The sequence below is a fragment of the Akebia trifoliata genome, chromosome 12, assembly GCF_017979445.1.
Source record: "Akebia trifoliata isolate Shusen 1 chromosome 12, ASM1797944v1, whole genome shotgun sequence".
Classification (NCBI taxonomy): domain Eukaryota; kingdom Viridiplantae; phylum Streptophyta; class Magnoliopsida; order Ranunculales; family Lardizabalaceae; genus Akebia; species Akebia trifoliata.
Genome location: NC_141386.1, coordinates 28,009,307 through 28,033,191, shown reverse-complemented (window position 1 = coordinate 28,033,191; position 23,885 = coordinate 28,009,307). Strand labels below are relative to the sequence as shown.

General features: G+C 35.7%; 1 protein-coding gene across 2 annotated transcripts in view; it reads right to left on the bottom strand.

Moving 5' to 3' along the window:
* Nucleotides 1-1,134: 1,134 nt before the first annotated feature.
* LOC147389274 (uncharacterized) overlaps nt 1,135-23,885 on the bottom strand; it is a 28,635-nt gene continuing 5,884 nt past the window's right edge. The window contains exons 6-18 of one of the 2 annotated variants that reach the window (XM_086419136.1): nt 23,589-23,683; nt 23,163-23,295; nt 19,066-19,245; nt 17,180-17,373; nt 16,961-17,027; nt 12,558-12,691; nt 12,099-12,165; nt 8,156-8,218; nt 7,798-8,042; nt 7,580-7,709; nt 5,379-5,471; nt 2,421-2,624; nt 1,135-1,707 (exon numbers count right to left, since the gene is read on the bottom strand). In XM_086419136.1, coding sequence (XP_086275262.1) covers nt 1,414-1,707; nt 2,421-2,624; nt 5,379-5,471; nt 7,580-7,709; nt 7,798-8,042; nt 8,156-8,218; nt 12,099-12,165; nt 12,558-12,691; nt 16,961-17,027; nt 17,180-17,373; nt 19,066-19,245; nt 23,163-23,295; nt 23,589-23,683 — 1,899 coding nt within the window. In that variant the 3' untranslated portion in view covers nt 1,135-1,413. Of the gene's footprint in view, nt 1,708-2,418; nt 2,625-5,378; nt 5,480-7,579; nt 7,710-7,797; nt 8,043-8,155; nt 8,219-12,098; nt 12,166-12,557; nt 12,692-16,960; nt 17,028-17,179; nt 17,374-19,065; nt 19,246-23,162; nt 23,296-23,588; nt 23,684-23,885 lie in introns of those variants that run through there. The other variant, XM_086419137.1, reaches the window with a different exon arrangement.

Below are 23,885 nucleotides of genomic sequence, written 5' to 3'. Positions count from 1 at the left end.
ATCATTGAGCTTACTATTGGAGACTATGAACATGATAAGCCTAATTTGAAAGTATATGTGATTGTTTGCAGAGATCTTGAAGATTATCAATGGATTATAGGGTTGTAGAAGAGAGATAGGGGCCTATATCTAAAAGCTTCTTTAAATAGACTTGTTGATACTTCTAGTACTTTGCCACTATCTAATCGGAGATGGGCCATTGTGCTAGTGGTTAATGCCCATAAGTCGTGAGTTCTATACCCAGTACGAGCATTAATTCTCAAGGGCCACTCATGAGGGCACTCTCACTTACCTAGTGCGTGTGATGTGCAGGCATTGCACGTTCCCCGAGACTAATCACTGGGCAAAGCCCAAATACGGGCCCAGGCCGCTGTTTACAGGGATACTTGATTATCACAAAAAATAAAAAGTAAAAAATTGTATTAACATTAATATAGGATCCTTGAAATGTGAAAAAACGTAAAAGGAGGAACTTTATCTATAAGCTTGTTCACTAAACATGGATCCTAAACAAAGCTTCTAACCTCAAACTGCGAGTGAAGGTGGATTTATACCTGCAGATTGTTGTATAATTTTCTCAATGAAGTTTCTAACTTCAAACTATGAGTGAAGGTGATCTTATAAACCTAGATCATTATATCAACCCTTACTATCCAATTTTGGCTTCATTTTATTTTTAGTTCTTATTCTTTGGAGAAAATTCTTCATCAACGCTAACTTACATCAGTCTTGATTGAGAACCACCTAACTTATTCAACACATGAAATGATAATTACCCATTAAAAATAAAGTAAATAAGTGAATGGTTGAGAATAAGTAAAAGTTGGGGTGCCAGTAGAAGCTCTTTCTCTCTCTCTCTCTCTCCCTTTTTCTTCTTGTTGTTGTCGTCTTCTTCTAGATTTGAATTTCTTGGGCTTAGGATTTTATATGAGCCTAATCATATTTGTGAACAACTATTGAATTGTTTGAGCCCATGGGTTATAATGTTTTGTAATGTTGAAATTATAATTTGAGCCAAACTTTGTAATGTTTGTAGAGTATTTTTCTTTAGTTGAGGATTGCCAAATAATTTAAGAAATTGGGGATGCATTTCTAGTACCACATTTGTACAATATTTTTGAATAGGAAACCAAATGTTCATAACAGTCCATTTTATATATCAATTTTTTTTTCATTCTTTTTTATAGGAAATAATTTTCTTTCTTCTATGTTTGTTGCAATAAAATCGATCATATTTACACAGAATTAGCTACATGGAAGCCCTTCCACCAATGTTTACATAAGCTTGATTTTCCAATTACAATTGCCTTTGAATAGGCCCCTCCCATCCCCTTGACTTGCATTTACGATATTCACAAAAGAGAATTTCTTCTTCGAAAACTCCCTCATTTCCACCCTATACACTATAAATATTTAAACTCTGACTTCAACTATGTCACCATCCTTGAGCTTTGTATGAGGTAACACCAGATGACCGTTCACTAACACTAGCTTTCCTTCCATTCCAGCTCTTGTAGCAGCATCGGCTGCAGTGCTACCACTTCTCATCCTCATTATCTCACCATGAGGCCAACAGACAATTACCACTTCGCCAAGGGAAACAGAATCAGGACGAGCGTATGGTCTTGTACCATTCTTTGTTTCTCTAATGCCTGCTTCGGATAGTACTTGCTCCTCCCATTGAAGCATGGTCCTCAGAAGTTTTACCTAGCATTAATGATAATAGACATCAATTTAGAGAAGTTTCATCGAGAAAGACTCGAATACATTATTGAGCAATCCTATGGACTCTGTTCTTTGCTATACATCTGGTGCACACACCAAGGGCTCGATTGAAACTATTTGAACAATCTTCCAAGAAATCTGTTTAGATAATCCTAAGATTTAAAACCTCGTCTTGAAGTAATGTCTCAATCAAAAGAAAGACCAAGACATGGTGAGAGGTTATGAAACGACCATAGACAATCTGAAACAACACCAAAACTACAGAAAGTTTGGGACGCAAAAGGTTCATTTTGATCTTATAGCCAAAAAACCCAAATAAATGACCTGGCCAAGCCATTCCTAGATGGTATGAAACTATAAACCATGAACCTAACCATCTGATAAGTATACCATTATTTTCTGCCAAATGATTAGGCTGGACTTGAGGGTTAAGGCCTTGTAATAAAATTGTTTTTGACCTAGTCACATAAGTAGGAAAAATATATTAAATTTCGACATAATTCCACAAGGTTCGACAATAAATTTTTTCGACATTTTCTTTTAGTGCACATTTTGGTTGAAATTTCTATTTATTTTATATATTTTGGTGAATAAAGAAATTCCACTGAAATGCAGAAATTTCAAATATAAAAATAAGAGCACAAACACACACACAAAGGGTTTGGAAACAAATGTAAAGGTGAATGTATGCCAACCTTGTTATTGATGTTGGTTTCCATGGGAGTGGAACTAAGAGAGTCGGATCTTAGCCTCTCCAAGTAGCTTGAATTAGATGAAAAAGAAGCAACCTGTTTACCCTCAAAAACAGAGGACACAACCATCCAGTACTCTGCTTCTTCTTCCTCTGTAAGGTCAATAACCTGGATGAAGGTGGGCAGAAGGCGCTGAAATTGATCTTGCTGCATACCAATGGAAATATCAACCAAAAATGTTATTAGGGTCCTTCACAATGTCTTATTTGTTGCACCATTTTTGGGTGCCCAGAATTCCAAAGCATCAGTCAAGAAAACATATATTTTATAATCGGTGTTAATTCATTGAAATCAAACTGATTTTGATAGATGAGGTGTCCCTAGTGAACTCAGAAAATAAGATAAGACAATTGGTTAGAATATATAGCATTTTATGACTAATTGGACAGTAAAAAAATAAGACCAGAGAAATGACAAATTTTTTTTTGCTCACAGATATCTGGGATCCACTGATCACATATACCCACTTGTATTGAATAGCATTCCTAATTTACAATAGTACTGTTGCTAGTTACAAAAAAACCCTTGTATGCTTGACATGGCAAGCACTGAGGAGTCTGACCAAAAAACGACTTGAGAAATGACAACCACATTGGTGGACTTCTCCTGTTCATGTCCCTAATATTTTGATCCCTATGATAGAAAAAGATAGCACTTGTATATACACAAGATTGTAATTGATTTCATTGAACTTGATTGAATGAGTGAACCAAAAAACCTCAACCGCTTATAATCATAACAAAAATATAACTAGATCGATAGAATAGATCAAGGTTTAAAATCTCATCTCGAGCACTTCTCAAAACATTCAATGTTTCGTATCAGCCTCAGTCGATGCCAATACGTATTGGCTGATAGGTTCAGCTATTTTGAACCATGGTTTAGATAGATTGCAATTCCATTGATACTCCAAACAATTTACACTCCATCCCCAACCCCACAAATGCCACATGGCACTCTCAAGGAAAGAGAGGGTGGTTTGTCGAAGTTTCCTCCCAAATCATTGGTTCATCTCAGATTGTACGGAAAAATAAACCAAAACGTCCATTATTTCGATATGTATATCTCAAAACATTGACTTCAATTGGCTCTTGATTTTTTATCTTCGGCAGTCCAATGCTCTCCGGTGATCTTCAAATTATTGATTGTATGGCTTCCAATTGCAACACATTGAAAGACTAATTTTCTATTGTTTCTATTTTGCACTTACCCCAAATTCATCAATTTTACACTTACACATTTAATTTGAACAATAGAAGGTCAATTTAAAATTCTCTTCTAATTACATAGTTTCAAATCAATTATCTAGTAGCAATGTATTAAGGACAATCCATTTTCTAAGAGTTTGTTGTGTTGCTTTTCTGACTTGTACCATGTATTCAGACACATGCCAACACACTTGACAAAAAAATCACTAATTTGTTTAAATAATTGTTGTTCGCTACTATATATATTTATATATAGGGCCAGGATCCGGTAACTAATGGAAAAAAACACATTATTTCAACCGTTAAACACAGAAATCCTACGTTTGAGACTTATCCTAGAGATAAGTACCACCAAGATGTGTGTTATGGGGATATGTTTTAAATCTCGGCTGTTGGATTTTGTGTTTACATGGTTGAGATCATGTGTTTTCTCATGAGTCATCCTTCATGAGTCACTGGAACCCGACCCATATGTATAGTATATATAAATTGTATAAATGTATCAGTATATGGAATTGTGCTAGTCAATGTGTCTAATACTCCGTACTGTCAGATACCAACACAAGTGAATGTGGTCTTTTGTTATTTGTGCAGTGGAAATTTCCCTAGAAGCCTTCCGTTGTAGCATGCAATTCCATCCTAATTTAGCAATATCTAATTGATTAAAATAAGTTAAGTGGGATCAGATCTTGTGAATCTATATCACAAAATGGAAATATATACAGACTCTAGCACAAGTTGGAATCAAGGCAATGTGAAAGATATAGACCCCTAAAACATAAAATAAACTTAGCACGACCCATAAGTATGCTTAATTTTTTCCCTAGATAATAGTCATGTATCAAAAGGCTTAAGCCTCAAGGTGAGGCACAGCCACCATGTCTCAAGGCGAGATGCAGCCACCATGCCTCAAGGCTTAAGCCTTTTCCATATTATTTGAGGCCTAAGCCTCTAGGCTTAAATCTTGAGGCTTATATCATGATTGTACCTCAAAAAATGGAAAAAAAAAAAAAAAAAATTTGAATTGAACCTCTATTTTTTTTTAAAAAAGTTCTTTATTGTACTTGTACTCCTTTTGATGTTATTTATTTACTAAAACTTCTTAGGTTGAGGTGTTTTTAGGTCAAGAAACATAATATTTAAAGAGAAATCTCAAAACTCTCTCAAACCCTATTTTCTCCCTACACAAAGGTTTTTTCATTATGCTCTCAATAGTTGATACGCATCCAATTTTCTTTCCATCACTTCCTACGTTACGAAGATTTGTGTTAAATAGAAACATCAAATCAAAGTTTCATTTGGTATTTGAGGACGATAGAAACAGAGCCCAAGGATGATAGGGAATCAGATATCATGATGACTCTTTCGAGGACCCTACTAGTGAAGATGATGGAGGCGATTTTTAGTTGTCTTATTTCTTGTTTAGTCTATAAGATCTAAAACTTCATCGCTACTTATTATTTTGTAAAAAACTTAAAATATAGTCTATTAATGATGTTACACTTACATTACTACATTGCTACTGTTTAATATTTAGTTGTTGTTTGATGGTTGTTTTCTTGTTAACTTCTGAGTTTTGAGTCTTTTGACAATGATATTGATAGTAATAGAAGCTCGGACTATCAACTGCACAAGTAAATTAAAAATTACTAGCTCAACATCTTTTAGAAAGACCTTTTTTTTGTGCATTTACCTTGTGGTATATACCATCTCTAGACAGCGTGTACTTTTCTAGACAAGTACACCAATCTCCATGTCCTGGGGCAAACCACCACTGATCTGAAACCTGAGGAACTAATTTGATAGTCAGTGCAACAAGTGAGAAAATTTATACTACAAATTATGAAATTTTTATTGAACAAGTAAAATATCTAAAGGCTTTTCATTGGAAAATTCATCTATTTTCAGATAAAAAGAGCATGAATTGAATGGCCAGATAAACAATATACTAATCACTCATTATGTCCTAAAATACTTGGAGTCTGATCGTACACAAAAACAGTAATCTTACCATTGAACCTAATACAAAACATAAAGAAGCAGATAATGTATCCAATTTAAAGCACGAGAAAGGATTCTTAAAATCTTAATTAATGATGGGAATGCTTCCATCAGTAAAAAATATTTCCCTCTAAAGAGTAATGTAATAAAAGAATTCTAAATGTTCGAGAGTTTCAATTGGAATTATCCAATATGGAACTCCTTCAAGAAAATTTCAACAGAAGTGGTAATAAACTTCTTCTTTTTCCCTGTTTTTTTTCCGGTTCAGTATAAACTTTCATTAAAACCAAAAGAGGGAAAAAAAACACTACAACAAAGAATGTCGAGATGACCCACCTAAACCAGAAAATTAAACATAGAGAAACAAGAAGGGCAAAATGTAAAAACAATAAAACAGAGATAACTCTCAGTATGAACCACCAGCTCCCATCAAAAAACTAAATCTATAAAGAGAAGGTCACAGAATTCTTTTAAGATCTTAGAACAAAAGAAAACGAGTTGAATGCCTTGGTATGCCAACTATGAAATAAAGATAAAACCAGTGAAGGAAGGACCCAATTAAAATTGAAGAGTTTGAAAAAAAATGAGTCTATTAGACTAGGCAAAGTTGCAATGCATGAGAAGGTGGCCAACAGACTTGCCACTAATAATTTGAAGGAGAAACACATCAGCTATGGTAAAATCACAAAAAAAAATAAGGAAATCAATAGTCAAAATTTTATCAAAAGTGCCTGACCAGTCAAAAAACGCCACCTTGAATAGAATTTCTGAACCCCTAATGATAGCAGACAGAAAGACAGGTAATAGAATGAGGTCAGAACTGATCAAAAGATCACCCCATCACAACTTCTCTTCCACATATGGATGTTCTCTTCTGATAAATGGAAGGATGTCAAAAATTCAACTAATCAAGCTAGCTCAAGAATTCACTTCCCCCATTCATTAAGGTTACACCATTGAATGTATTGTCATCTGAAAAAACCAAGAGGTTCTGAATTGGGCTCTTTTTCTTGCTAGAAATACAATGAGGTTCGGAAACTGAAAGCCAAGGGAATAATCACTACACCAGCAGCTTTCCAAGAATATAACTTTTTTTACTTCCCTACTTTGAAGATCCCCCCCTTTTGGAATTCGTTTTGGATATCACTCCACAAATTGTAGCCATAAAAGCTTCCAATCTGACCACCCTCCCCTCCCATATTCCAACTACCGAATTTTGGTTTGACAAAATTTCTCCAAAAGCTGTTAGATTACGAGAAAGCCGAAAGTGGAACACACCACCGCTCATTCTACCAAGTAGAATTTGAAAGATCCACCCTTGTCGTGCCACAAGAAATCACAAAGTAACTCATCAAGCTCTCTCTCGACAGATATGGAAGTAGAGAATAAGGATAATTACACCGGGATACTTGATAAGGTACTCTTTATGAGCATGACCTCACCACTTGCCTATAAAAATATGGATTCCAGGAAGCAAGTCTCCTGCTCACTGGTTCAATAATTTAATTACAAATTTCTTTTAGGCCTAGGTAAGAGGATGTAAATTTTCCGCACTCACATTCCAGGTGTTAGCCAGGTATCAAGATCAAGCAACTTCCCAACTCCAAAAATGATTTGGAGAAATAGATTGTTAGACAGATACTAAACGACATGATAGTCCCTAGATGGGCATATTTTATACATAATTTTTCCAAAACTAAATCAGGAGGAAATATTCTCTTTCAGCTAATTTATTCTCTGTGAAGTATTGATTTCAGCAATTGCCACTGCTAATTACATATCCAAGCAAAATAGTAAGGCTATAAAGTAGGAAAATTTAAATAGTCACGTTAATATAGCTTCATTTAATTACCAGGCTACATATTTGCTAGATCAAACAACGGAAACTCAAACCTTTTTGAAGAGACTTGCATAAGCTTCCCATCTCTTTTTCTGGAAAGAAGATCTTCTGTTGGCAACTGCTTCAGAAGCTCCAAGTCCAAAACTCACAGCCACAAGCAGCTCTCTTCCACCCTTTTCCACGCTGCGTAATTGCATGTTTCATAAGTAAGTTTGTCAAGAAAATTTTACAAAGCATTGAAAAAATAGCATGAAGCCATAGATTACCAAACCTGACAATAACAGCAGCAAATAAGTGACTCCCTTCCACTCTAAGGACTGGATGTCCCACTTTTAAGGAGCTGTACTTCTGAAACTCACCATCTTCAATGGAATTTTCATCCTCTAATCCTCCGGATTGATATGAGGGTGTATTCATTTTGGGATCATCAGAGGCACTTTCATATATCACCTTGTTTTCAGATTCTTTATAAAGCCAATGTGCAGCAAGTCCATATTCTGCATGCTCATGCATTCTCTGTAGTCAAAGTGTCAATTTCAGTGCCAATTAAAAGCTCATATGATCTGGAAAATTAACATGAACTTCGATAGTTCAGTTTAGTATAAGTAAAGTTTGAACATGTGTGTTACCTGTGTTCTTATTTGCACTTCCAAGGGTGAACTATCAGGACCTTGTACCGCAGTGTGTAGAGACTGCAATTGAAAAAAGGATATTAGGACTTCAATAGAGAACAAAAAGGGAGAATAGGAATGATATTTTGTATAGTAAGTAGGATTCTCTACTATAAGATATTTAGGGAGAGAGAATCAAATTCTTCACACAGAAAAAAGTACAGTATGGGGTAGGGATAGGGGTGGCAACGGATCGGTTTGGTACAGGATCAATACCACTCCAATACCGATCCAATTTTTTTTTTAAATATGTACCTGATCCGATCGATCCAACCAGATTAATGAATATGCGACCCGAATCTGATCCGATCTAAACACATGCCTTATTTTCAAATGATCAATGTTCAAAAAATTTTAAAAAATATAAATCATATAAATTTAAAAAGAAAAAAAATCTAATTTCCAACTACAAATATAGAGGGAAAAAAGACTAAAATGTTTTATCTATATGTATTTATATGAAATTAAGAATAATAACAAAATTATTAAAATATGTTCGGATTGGATTTTTTCTGGAGTGGATTGGGGTAGATCCGAATCCGATCTGGAATTATTTCGATCTAAGATTCCAATCCAATCCGAAAATCCGTTTTTTAGGTTTTCGGATCAGTTCGGACATCAGGTATATTTTGGATCATTGCCAGCCCTAGGGAGGGGGAGGGGGGCATGAAAACAAGAAACAAAGTATGACACGACTAGAGTATTTATTTCGACATTTTTCCACATAGAATATTGAAATATTTCCCTTTCCTAAAGGTCCCACATGGAATGCAACTTACAGTTTCCTTTTGTATATATTTCGGAAGAAATCACTAATCATTTTGTTAAATAGTAAATTTTGACTGAAATAATCAAATTTCATATACAAAATGCAAGATTCCGGTGGAAATATTTCAATAAATAGTAAAAGTTGAACGGAATATTTTTTTGGAAACATATTTTAAAATTATTGATAAAATTCATTAAATAATATAAAATATAAATTTCTGTAGAACGGAAGAGTAAATTACGCTTCATTCATTGATGGAATGGGAATAAATTATCTTCATAATTTGATGTCTTGTAAGTATACTAGCAAGTTCATATAAGCCTGTATATACAATCGTTCATGTTCAAATTAGTTATATACATTAGTAATTTGTTCATATATTAGCATGCATCCATATTATAAGCATATTATTATTACCTTCATAAAAGTATGTACAAACAATCATCACATTCTAATTAGTTAGATATATTAGTAACTTTTCATATATATTTAAAAGATAGAAATGTATATAGTAATGTGGGAATGTAGTACTTAATAGTCTGTTCATATAAAAATTATTTTGCATATTAAGCTATTTGTAGTTAACATCACATTATTATTCTCATTTCCATGAAAAATACAGTTGCTTTAGCTGTTGGATTCTCATATACCTATGCAAACATGTAATGAAACAGTACTGATCTTCATTTCCACCTTTCATATGATTTTTTATTGTAGTTTTATTACAGGATTACTATTGTTTGATAAGAGCTTTGCATACATGTAAGAATGGTATATGCCAAGGGAAATCTGATGCCACCTAAACTACCCTCGTGGCCATTTGGAAATTATTGTACTAATGGAGGGATAGACTCGTGGAGCCTACGTATAGAAAGAGAGGAAAACACTGAAAGAGAGGAGAAGATCGTGGTGGGAAAAGTCCATATAATATATCTTCTCATGCCATTTTCTCTTTCAAGACCCCAATTTATAATGGTCAAAGGGGTTGATAGCTACCAAACCAAAGGTCTTTTTCATACATTGGCTGGGGTTTGGTAGGAGTTGTTGCTCAAACCATGCATTCCATTCTCTTGGATCACTGGAGACATGGAGAATGTCAGCATCCTACTCAACGGTCAACCCTAGATCAAAGGTCAACGTTGATTGACCATATAGCTAGGCCATGACACATGCATGTACCCCAGCAGCCCTGCTGACAATGATGACATCCTTGGCTCTCTCTCCTAACACTAACAGATGAACTGATCAAATGGGATACCTCATACCTGATGAGATCTCAATGCGTTTTCTCTTGGCCCGCCAATCCTCTAATTCAATCAATTCCCCTATAGTCTAAGTGATGCAAGATGATGAGGGAAGAGAAAAATAAGGGGGGGGGGGGGGGGGGTTAAGAAATCTTATTAGGGTAGTTTGGGGTTAGGGATTTGGGAGACAATAGGAAAAGGATTTCCAAAATCCCAATTGGCCATTGAGATATAAATGCAAAGTTTTGCAAATTACGATATTTTGGTTGGGATTGGATAAGGGTTGAAGGAAAGGGGAAAGGATTAAGGAAAGGGGTTTCAAGCAATCAAAATTCAAGAATTCAGGAATCAAGAATTCAAGATTTCTAGAAAAATTAAGAAAACAGAGTTTATGGGTTGGTTTCTTGAAAGAAATAGGGTGTTCTTAATGGATTCTTGATCTTTCACAAATAAACAAAAAATGTAGAAAAAATGGATTTAAGAAGAAAATAGAGGATAAGAAGAAAGATTAAAGAAAGAAAAAAAATGATATTTACCTAAGAATCACCCAATGATTTCCATGGCATCAACCACATTGAATGCACAAACATTCAAAACAAGAAAACAATTCTGTTTTTTAATTTATTTATTTATTCATCATCTTTCAACAAACCCTAATACAATCTATAAATAAACAAAATGCACCAAGAGCCCTAATAAAACTAAAACACCAAATAAAAAACCTACTTTTCGTAACTTTCTCTCTCATAATTTTTCAACCCGTATAAACTTAAATAAAAGACATTATAAAGTAACTAAACTACTCCTAAATATTACCTAAGACAATGGGCAAATAAAACATGAAAATAAGCCCTAAAATAGAAAACTAAACAAAATAAAAATCTACTCTTCAAGCTTTGATGTCCCCATCACTAAGTGTTTTAGGATGCTTTGTCGGGATAAGCGTCACTCTTTTTCTTTACGTGAGTGGTACATAAGAGTGGTGCTTGAAGAGTTTCACAACCAAACGAGATTGGGGCTAAAAATGTCACATGGCCACCTTCGAAGCAACATGGTAAATGATGCCAAGACAACCTCCCTCAAGGTGTCATCTAGACAACAAGCGATGTTTGACCAAGGTGCTACGATGGGTAGCAGCACCCTACAAATTTCTTGAAGCTTTGGAAAATGACACGCCAGCGGTCTTGAGGCCTCAATAGTATTACAACAGATCCAGTCAAGTGACTGTTGTGGTGCCAATGTGAAATCCATAAACGTCTATCAACAAGTCTAATGATTTACGAGTGTTTTTATGTATGTTTAATCGTTTCCTACACTTTCAATGAAAACTTCCTCAACATTTATATCCTTTCCTTGAAAATTAGTATTGATTTCTATTAAATTTTCAATGAAATGTTTCCATTTCTGGGCTGATTGAAATAGACACCGAACCGAAATTTAATTCCTTGGACACAATGAATTAACGTTGTACAATAGGTGTAAAGTACCCCTAAGACAACCCCCAATTCCATGACATGGGAAGAATTAGCATTGAAAATTTTCAAGCAAGGAAGGAAAGTGGACAACGTTTGACGATTCATTACTCAGATGGTTGACAATCTAAGATGGTGTGGAAATGAAAAGGGTGTGAGATTGTGTCATGAAGAAAGAGAAGATTAATGAATTGACTATAAAAATTTAGATGCTTGGTCCTATCACAAATGGAAACAGTTTGGGATATCATGGAAAAAACAAATGGATACATGAACATGTTTTTCATCTTTCTATTCTTTTTTTGTACTGATCTATGAATATACTAATCCAACAGCAAAACATTCAAGAAGTATCTGTTTCACCTTTCCCTATTTCTCCAATCAAAATATAATAATAATAATGAAAAGATATTCACCTGATAGCCACTTGGCTTGGGATTAACAATGTAATCATCAAACTCGCCATCAATGGGTGTCCAAAGCCTACACAGGAAAAAGCAAAGTTTAAGGACACGATTTAGTTTCTGCAAACTTCACTGGTGATGTAATGAACAAATGCATCGTGTTTCTAGCAATATGATAAGATTGCTGCTTCCCCAGGAGTTTGAATAAAATAAATGGAGTTGATGAATATTAAGAACATGGTCCTACAAAATAAGCCAGGTATTTCTCACAAGATCAGCAGAAAATGAGTAGGGAATTAAATATACAGATTAATCTGTGCAACTCAATTAATTCAAAATAATCATTTGAATATGAGATTATATGTAGTATATTATCCACCCATATGCCAAATTAGAAGACTAGCATACCCTCAAAATGTTTGGATAAGAATTATGAAATGGTCAGATACAAAGAATTAATATCTTCAGAACCTGTGTAGAGTGTCAAGAAGACTGTAGCAACACTTCACTGCAGCTCCATGTAGTGTTCCATTCTTATCCCCAACAACCACCCTCAGTGCTCGGGCGTCATAAATTCGCTTAATGTCAACATCTTTACGTTTCATCTGCATAGGAAGAATGGATGGGAAAGAAGACAACCACATAGTTTTCTAATAATAATAGAAAGAAATGGGTTTTTAGAAAGCTTAATAAAAGAACAATCAATATAATGGGACACATTAGGAAATCCATAGGGTAAGTTATACAAATATTAGATGATGAAAACGATAATTTGTAGTCCACTAGAATCTAGGAACTGAAGGATAGTGGAGAAACATAAGTAAACACCTCATGGATGCAAACATAAATCTAAACAATCATTTAGACAAAATAGATTGGTGTAGGCAAAATAAAACTTGCTCAACAAAAAATGGTCAAACTCATTTTTGTTATAATTTCCATTAGTACAATTTGGAATAAAAGTTCAGATATTTTATTCCATCTCTAGGTGTACTATTTCACCAAATATGTTAGTCACTAGGCCAAAGGTTTTCTGGAGCAACACTCCAAAACTATTTACTTGTGTGGACTTTCTTAATACATGTGAGATATGATACAGACAAAGCATCTTAAATGACACCGATTTTAAAATATAAAATGAAGAAAAAGAAACATGCCCCTTTTTGTCATGTTTCATGGTCTACCTCTTTCTAGAGGCTTACTGTTCAATACTTGCTGTCTTTCATGTACTCATATTCTGGAAGTAAGCCAAAGGCAGGGACAATACACAATAGCAAGAAGCAAGAAAACAATGAGCCAAAGTAGCTTTTACTCCTAATCTGCAAGAGCACGAGAAACTGGGCTCGAGGAACACACTTACCAACTCACTCTTCTTACCATTATCAAGGAGGATGCCAATCTTTGCTAGTTTTCCAAATGAAAATGCAAGGCCAAACATGTTGAACAAATACAAAATTTCCCATATGTCAGAAACACCACTATGGCTTACTAATGGAATCAAAATGATCTCTGGATTGATCAAGAGATCCTTTCGATTGGCTAGAATCCATTACTTGAATGAAATTCATCTAGAAATCCATTCCACAACACCAAGTAATCTATCTGGTTTGTGTGTGTGTGTTTTTTTTTTTTTGGGGGGGGGGGGGGGGCGGCTAGCGTACCACCCAAACAAAGTTTGCTACTGCACACTGTACTTCTTTTGGTGGTAGGCCATGCTCAAGTGCTACAGCTGGACTCTTCCTAAATCAGCACAATATGGATTTAGGATGCTGGGGTGGAAGGTGGTGGACCTTTCTGACCAGGTTAGCAATTGCATTTGAACTTGATATGAGATTTCACCTAAGCATGCAATGATGGTACCACTAAATTTCTCCATATTATTTTGGCATCCTCTACGTTAATGGGATTGATATTCCATTATAGACTCACTTCATTATAGGTGCATCCTTAATAGAAAGATGGTTTCTAGACCTACCCTTCAACCACCATCTCCATATATGCTTAGGAAGAAAACTTGTCAGAAGCCAAGCAGACACCATGAGTTGCCCTACTCCAACAGCAGGTAGATCTAATGGTAAAACAGTATGAATCTTACATCTGGCGAGAATAGTTGACTTGAGAAAATGAGGCACTAGGGCAGAACTAGATTTCCTCGATGACTCCTTAGAGGGACCACTCACACCAAACCAGACCTACTAGGAAAAAACTATGAGGGGATCACAAGGAAGGCCCAATCGACAAGATTGCCAAGCAAAGTGAGAAGATGTGGCCAGCTTTACTCAAATCAAAGGCGCAACCTGACAAGATAGGTCATCTGATCTAAATTGAGGTAGAGAATATGATGATTGACATTGACCAACCTGGTAACCCGGGCGATGACCTTTAGAGACTAGTCAGGGGTGAATCTTGGACGTACTTTTTTTTGGTGTATTTTTTATTTGTACAAATCTTTTTTTTTTTTTTATCGATAAAAATAATTTTATTAAGAGAAGGAAAACAAGGGGGGTCGAGCAGACCAACCCAAAACTAAGAGAAGCAATAGAAAAAAAACAAGCAGCAAAGAAAAACAAGAAAAGACTCTCACGACAACAAACAAATCCTATCCCATCTCACAAGAAAATCTTCTAAGAAAATCCCTTTAAATTCCTTATAAAGTTTACTCCAAAAGAACAAGAGCTCCAAAATAGCAATAACTAAACCTTCCATTGTAGCCTCTTTCCCCTAAAAAATGATATGATTACGATACTCCAAATTCCCCAACAAATTGCGAAAGGGACCAGGTACCAAAGAATCCTTTTAGAAGATGAGAAAGCTCCACCCCACGAAAGCCATGACTCCAAAGTCAATTTAACAGAACTGAGAAAGCAGCCCATGCTAGTAAACAACGATAAGAAATGCGACCAAATGTGATGAGCTACATGGCAATGAATCAGTAGATGATCCACCGTTTCCGCCTGAGATCTGCACATACAACACTGATTTCGCGAAATAAAGCCCCTTCTTATCAACTGGTCCATAGTAGCCAATCTCCCCAAAGTCGCCAACCAGATAAAAGTCGAAATCTTCAGAGGAATCTTACCACCCCAGAAAAACGAATAAGGAAAAGACGTTACTGTAATAGGTGCAATACAATTTACAAAGACTTCACCGTAAATTTCCCATCCGTAGTCCCTCCCCACACCCTTTGATCTTCCAAGGAACTCTTCATACTACTATTCTCCAACAAAGAAATTAACCTCCCAAGATTATCCATTTCCCAATCATTAAAAGCTCTTCTAAACCCAAAATCCCAATTCGCCACCCCATTAGAAAAGCTTCTGATACTCAAGATGGTATGATTCCTTTTCAAAAATAAAGCAAAAAAATCCAGGAAAAGGTCCTTTAGGGGACCACTCTCACACCACCAATCCTCCAAAAATCTCACCTTCCTCCCCCTTCCCACCTTACAGTTCATTTTTTTTCTTAAAAAACAGAATTCTTTTAAGGATACATTTCCACACTCCACACCCTAATGCTCTTTTAGTCGGACCACTCTCCCACCCATTATCATTCACCCCATACTTATCTACATTAACTTTCCTTCACAGACTCTCTTCCTCCTCCCCAAACCTCCAAAGCCACTTCCCTAACAAAGCCGAATTCATGTAACCAAAATGTCGAAAGCCCAGGCCCCCATTCTTCTTAAACAAACATAACTTCCACCAACTTACCCAATGATGTTTTCTTGCACCCTCTTTCCCATGCCCTAAAAAGTCTCGACAAATCCTGTCTAATTTTACTTCCACATTTCTAGGCAGGGAAAACAACGAGAAGGTATAAATGGGAAAACTAGCCAAGACACTTTTAATCAGAGTAATCTTCCCCCCTTTGGATAAAAGCTTGGCTTTCCACAAGCTTAGTTTCCTTCTCAACCTTTCAAGAACCGGCTCCCAAACTTCCTTGCTATTGCACCCCATACCCAAAGGAAGCCCTAGATACGTGGATAGTAGAACTCCCATTTGAAAACCTAACAAGGCTACCGCCACCTCCACCCCTTCCTCAACGCCTACTCCAAATAACTTACTCTTACGAAGATTAACCGGAATCCCAGAAATAGCCTCAAAACACCACCCTAGTCTCAAAAATGCTAATCTAAGGGAAAGAAACCTACTTGGGGTGTGCAATTGTCCACATATTGCCACCTTCTCAGTGAGAAGGTGTATTCTATGGGAGTTGCCTCCTTTTGTCATTTTCATGGGAATTTGGAAGGAGAGAAATTGGAGAGGTTTTGAAGTCAAAGAATAGTATTTTCAAAACATTGTCTTCAACATCTAGAGCCTAGTGTTTCATTGGTTGATGGAATTCAAGGAATGAAAGGGTTGTTTCTTGAGGATAGTGTTTTCAAATCAGACTTGAATGTTTGTAGGAGCTTGCAATTTGTAAATTTCTTTTTTGGTGAGTCTTTGATGGGCTAGAACTTTGGGGATTTTCTGTATGTTTGATTTTGCTGGTGTCACTAAATTTTTTATACATTAAAAAATAAAATAAAAATTCCTATTTTCCACCTACTCTGTAAAAGGACTGACCCATTTATTTCATGCTGCAACCTGATAGTTTATTAACATTCACCAGTCTTCTACACAATTAGTAACAAGTTTTCATGCTAATTCCCATTTTCCATGCCACACTCTGTACGGATTCTTTTATTGCATTGCTACTTACACATTTAAACGTGACCATAGTCTTCTATCAGAAAGACCAATGTGTTATGATGGTAATGGATAAATATGGAAATGAAACTCCCTGGTATACTCAAAATAAACGAAAACAAGATAATTGAATGATGTTCTATTTCACGTTGCTCGTGCAAAATAAGCCATGAACACAAGGCATACCTTGCAATAGATACTATACAAGCTTTTTAGGCGACTGGATAAAGTCACTTCCATCCCTGGAACATAACTGCACATGATAAGAAGAAACCATATTCAATATGCATAGTGTGATGCCAGACAACAAATAATTGCTCACTCATACATCAGAGGAGATTAAAAAATAAAATTATAAAATGTGAGCTTATCTGCATGATTAACAAACAAAAGGATAGAACGTACGAAGTTGATATAAGTAACTCCCGCTCGAGAGCTTCCTCACAAACTTCTAGAGATGTCAACGCGATGCTGGCATCACTCAAAACCTTTGGAATTGTTTGAGAAGCCTCTGAACATTTCTGTAGATTATTAAGAAACTTAGTGCGCTTTCTTCGATCCAACAACAGATCAAATGGTAGTACAGCTTGTAAAAGATCCTGCACATAAAAAAACAAGTGAAGAAATGAGCTTTAGATGTAATGAAGGCCAACAAAACATAATGATACAAATAAGTGAAGATTGACAGAGCTAAAAGAATAATGAAGATCCATGAAAAATATATTCTGTAGTCCGGCCTTCATCAAAAAATATCTTGGTAGAAGATTATGTAGCTAATTTATCTGAGCATGCAGAAACAGTTTCATAATGTGGGTGTGGAATGTGCACATGAGAAACAAACAGGATATAGTGAATTCGAAAGGTCATAAAGGAGAAAAACCCAGAGAGCATATGAATGATAAAACTTAAAGGTACACCCACATATGCATCCATATGTAGACAGACAAAACATGCCAACTCAACCACCTGCACTAGGGGTGTTAATGGGTCGATTTCGATTCAGTTCCACAATATACCAAAAACTGAAACCTAAATAAAACATCAGTTCCAGTTCTTATTGGTTCTGATTCTGGGTATGAGATCCTTGGAACCATAACCGACCCCCTACAAATACCTGATAACCATCAGGTACCCCCGTTGGGTAGTTCATAAGATAGGTGATGCCAACGGATTCTTCAAGAAAATCAAACTTTTGGGAACACAATCTCAGAAAATTAAGATCTAGAGTCTTTTTTTTGGAGTTGTGATGGAGAAAGAATAGGGAATATGAATGGATATTTGTTCAAAAGAGAGAGACTCCACATTCTTTTAGATTCTAATTTTAGCTCAAGTGCATAGAATTCTAACTACCACATTGATTAATATCTAAGTAGAGTACTCTGTGTCCTTATAAATAAGTTATAAGTAAGACAAATCCACTAGTTACTTGTCTACCTGAAGGAGACCTGATTCTTAATGGAAATGATCAGATCCATGTCCATGATGGTAGACCCAAAACCAACTAATTGGTTCCAGCTGCATCAGGTAATCGGATACCCATTGACACCCTTAACCTGCACAAACTAAAGGTAATATAAACCCCATCCCCCCCCCCCCCCCCCCTCTTTATACCACCTTATCTAATACCCCCACAAACTTAAATGCATTTCGTTGGTTGCCTATGAAACCCATCAACATCCCATACCTTGTGGTGTTTGATTTTGACACCAAAACCAACATCAAACCTTGTTGTTGGTGATTTTCCACTGGAAACAGATCTCGGCAATGTCATTAGTTGTTTTAACATGCACATTGACATAGGTACAGTACTGTAGCCATTTATTTACAAAAAGAAAACACGGAAAAATAATATTTTAATATTTATATCATATTAATCAATATTCCAATATAATTAATTTTACAAGAAATATAAAATAAAGTATTTTATAGCACGGATTTGATTATAAGTAGACCTTTTTATTGTACGTCTATACAAAGATATCTGTGCACATGTGCCCCTTCAAACAATACATGTGAAAGTATCTGTATCATAGAATTTTGGAAATGGGAATGATAAAGTATCCGTGTCCCTGTCCCAGATTTTAGAAAATGTTGAGTCGTACCCCCCCTCTTCCCATGTCCAAGTCTATATCAGGCCTCATAGGATTATACCATAACCATTGACCAATCCAGTCCACGCAATGCATAAAATCATTATGTACTTTTGGTTGGTCTCCTCAACCTCCTCTAAATAAAATCTTTACTTATCAAGAAAAAAGAACATGAAGAAGATGCCTAAGGAAAGTCCTCACCTTCATAGTTGCTACATCATCATCGGTTGCTATCGACACTTCACATTCAGGACTTGTATCATTTTCACGCAAGGGTACAAGCAAATCGGCTTTTGCTGGTATTCTTCTCAGATTTCTTGCCTTGTTGCTTGGGTTCCACATGGAAGCTAGCTCAGCCCGCATCCGTTGAAAAATTTGAGGCTGTGTACAGTAATAAACTATTCAATTCCAAAGAAAATTGAACAAAACAGAGTTACAGTGAGCTCATAAATGGTAAAGTACAAAGCTCAAACCATTGACTATGCAAACAAGATCTCACACAGAAATTGATCCCGAACTGGTAAGCTAAGGGATATAGAAAAGCATGATGAGCTATCACTTATTCGTGAAGAAACAAAATTCTTTCCGATTCATAGTTAAACCATTCTAAAAAGTGTTGCAGCACATGTAAAATAAGTAAACTAAATCTGTTCCAAGGATGAGTTTTCCGGTCCACTTATTTTTTTGCTGCCAATCCTTAGGTCAACGAGAACCCATCCATCTCCACACAACCCTCAAAGCAAAGCAAGGAAAGATGTGCAATATGCTAACATTTCAAATCCCATCAACGCATTGAAGCATCTTCAGAAAATCTATGATGCATGACCGTGTCATAGTCTTGGTGGTCTAGGAGTGATCAATGTACCCAACTTTTGAAGGGGCTCCTAGATGTATGGAAAATATCCTTTTAGACATTTGTATTTCAAATATTGACTTCCCAAAGGACATTCATAGTTTCACTGTAAGAAGAAACAGAGCATAAATGTGGCCATCAATCCCTCTCATTCAGAACGAGAATCAATGCATCCTTCCAAAGCAAGTGTAGCTATTTGATCCAGCATATTTCTGTCTCGAACAGGATGACCACATATAAAAATAAAAGTAGATGGGATTTAACTTTTTGATCAAGAAAAGCAAAATTTTGGACCCTTCTTTGATCGAAGGATTCAGACCAGCCAGTGTCAACTATGTTGAGATGGTCGAAAAGACTCAAGAACCCTCTTAAGAAATTTGCACATAGGCTAGAACAGCCTGGTGCACTAAGGGATGCTAATTCAGATACTGGGTCACCTAACTACGCAAATTGAGCAAAATGGCTTTGTGTGAGCTCTGGATATCATTTAACTTTATAATCATTTTTTTCACAGATCAATTAAAAACTGAAACATGAGAACAGAAGGTTGAATAGACCTACCTAATACAATACATGCTACAAAGCAAAAAACAGCAGAAGACATCAAAAGTAAATGAGAAAGAAAATCCTAGTGAACGTAAACATCTAGATGAGCACACATTTGTGAAACCATATGTATGTATACATCTTCTTAATTGTGCAGTCTGCTTATATTAATCAGCATTTTGAACAATCCTGGTTGATGAAAGTATTTTTTTTTTTATTGATAAAGATAATTTTATTAAAAATAGAAAACAAGGGGGTCGAGGTGACGAACCCAGAACAAGGGAACCAACTGGAAAAGAAAACAACACAACAAAAGGAGAAAAGAATACAACAAAACGCGAGAAAGCAGAAATTATTATGGCATCAAACAAAGCCTATCCCACCGAACTACGAAATCTTCGAAGAAAACCCCTTTAAACTCTTTATAAAGCTTGCTCCAAGAGTACATGAACTCCAAGATAGAAAGGATTAGTCCTTCCAGCGTAGCAACTCTCCCTTCAAAGATACACCGGTTGTGTTCTTTCCAGATGTCCTAACAAATTGCAAATGGAGCCAAGAAAGAACCTCCCCACACCAACCAAGAAGTGCAACCATATGTGATGCGCTACCCGACAATGAATGAATAAATGATCCACCGTTTTCGCCCTGGGATATACACATGCAGTACTGATTTGAAGAAATGAAACCTCTTCTAATAAGCTGATCCAAAGTAGGTAGTCTCCCTAAAAACGCCAGCCAAAGGAAGACTGATATCTTAGGAGGAATTTTACCACCCCAGACTAGAGAGTGAGGAAATGCCGACGTAATCCTTGGGGCTATGTCAACATACAAAGATTTAACCGTGAACTTCCCGTCCAGCGTGCCTCCCCACAACCTTTTATCTTCCGAATGGTTCTGCACATAGTTGTTATCCACCAAAGAAATAAGCCTCTTTAGCGTATTCACCTCCCAATCATTGAAGGTTCTTTTAAACCCAAAGTTCCAATTAAGCACATCATTAACAGAACTTTTGAAAGTAGAAATAACTTGATTCTTCTTCAAAGATACTTCGTAAAAATTAGGAATGAGTCCTTAAGGGGTCCGCTTCCGCACCACCAATCCTCCCAGAATCTCACCTTAGTCCCATTCCCAACCTTTCAATGCACTCTGCTCTCAATTAAAGAAAGTCTTTTGAGAATGCCCTTTCACACACCACATCTCGATGCCCCTCTCGCCGGGCCGCTTTCCCAACCATTCCCATTGATACCGTATTTATCCACAATCACTTTTCTCCAAAGACTTTCCCCCTCCTCCCCAAACCTCCAAAGCCACTTCCCCAACAGAGCCGAATTCATAGGACCAAAAAGTTTTGATGAATGATAACACTATTGACCAAAAAGTCACAATGTTCAATAATAAAATCACCCTTTTTGAAGCTTAATGAATTATTAAGAAAGAAAAGAAAACTACAAACTTCAGAGGAAGAGGGGATCATCCTCAAGAGCAAAACATTAAACATGAGCCTTAAAAAACATCTACTAAATTCTCTGGATAATTTAAGCAAAAAATGAGGAAGCTTTGGCATTTGAGACAATGGAATGTAGATCTTCCTCATTCCCATAAAAAAATCCTCTTATTGTGCCTTTCAATTGCCTCTCCTCAATATCACGTACATAGATCAGAATAGAATTCTTTTAGGAATCATAAATATCACGTATATCTTGATTTCTGAACTTAGAATCCCCCCAAGATCACATGTATAGATCAGAAAACAATTCTTTTAGGAATTATAAATAAAAATGACAAATCCACCTCAACTGTTAAATTTTTTTTGTGAAATTGGTGGGTAGATTGGACCAAAGTAAAATTCGGTTTTCCTTTTTTCATTATTTCATGGTATTGTGACGATAATTCAAAAAACACGAAAAACTTTCAGATTTTAAAAAATGATTGTAGATATACAAAAACACATATTATTTACTCGTTAGTAGAAACAAAATATGATTGATTAACTTTTTTTTTTGATAAGTAATTGATTAACTATTTATTTAAAATCTTATTTTTTGTAATTGAAAATAATATTCAAATAAAAAAGATGAAAAATGGAGGAAAACTGGAGAAACCTTAGTGCATTGAACACATGCATTGATGCATATAAGATGTATTCAAAGCATGTTAACATTCATATAATCATTTATATTCTAATTTGTTGACCATATTAGTAGTCTGTTTGTCTAAACTAAAAGAACGAGAAAAAAATACTAAAAGGTGAAATGGACTCAACAGTTAATAACAGGTATCATTTAAGAGTGTGTTTTACTGTGTTACTAAGAGGTCGTTCACCTGTATAATGTGGAATTTCAAACTCAAGCAATATATCCGAGATTATCAGAATTGGTAACATAACATCATGCCATGGATCTAATATTGTAACAGCATAGGATACCATTCTTTGAGGGCTCTAAGCTCAATAGAGATGAAGGGCGCCAAAGGTCAAAGCAGTTATGACCTTCCATGCTGTGCACTCTTCTATCTTTCTTGTATATAGTTAACGTGACATAATTTGATCATTTGAATGTGCAATTATAGTAGCTATTAACTGTCATGCTCTCAAATGCAGGCATCCAAATGTTATAATGTTATGAATCTTAATTTCCACTCCAAATGATCATCTAGTATAATTAGATGGATTTTGAGAATGCTTTTCTGTTTGTTTTACCATTTTCTCAAGTTACAAAATAAAATTCACAATATTTCCATTAACAAATATCAAAAGGTTAAGGGGATTTCGCTAGAAAATCTTCAGCAATTACAGCCACAGTTCAATATAGCTTTGAGCATAAATAGAACTCTGCATGCCTTACACCGATGAGCTTTGGCATGTCGCTAGAAATGAGTTTATGAGAACATGTGAGCTCACCTGAAGAACAGCAAAGCACAGATCTTCCAGCTCAGCTTTTAAAGCCCACACCCCCAACCTGGAAGCAAGTGAACACCACACAGCTAACGTCTCTTGTGCAACAGCTTGAGCCTTAGGTAATGGCAGAGCATAACTGTAAGAACAGCATCTAGAGTGTGACCAATATAATAATATATTACACAAAACTTCAGTTAGCATAAGCACACTAGCCAAAGAAATTTAGCATTCAACAGTTTATATATGCTAAGTTAAAGATGGCATGGATTGAATGAAGAAGAAGAAAAGATAATAGAATTAACGGTAAAATCAACATGAGGAAAACTGCTTACTCTTATAGCAGATACAACTTAAAGCAAAAAAACAAAAATACCAATCCTTTAATCAATATAAAACCAGAAAATACCAAATTAGGTCTAGAGACAGTACATGGTTCTCATGTTATGCAGACGGTCCGCAAGCTTGATGAGAACAACTCGAGGATCATCAATCATACCCAAGAGCATAACTCTTAAATTATTTGCCTATAAAAGACAATACAGAAAACCTATGAGATAAATAAAACTATGAGAACAATATTGCTTCACATATATTAATCTTTTAGTGCACCAACTTGTGAGAAAAGAAAATATATTTCACACAATAGTAGACAGTATTTGACACAATAAAGAAGTTCTTTGCTGTTTTACATAAATAAATTCCATTCTTGATTAATAAAAAAACATA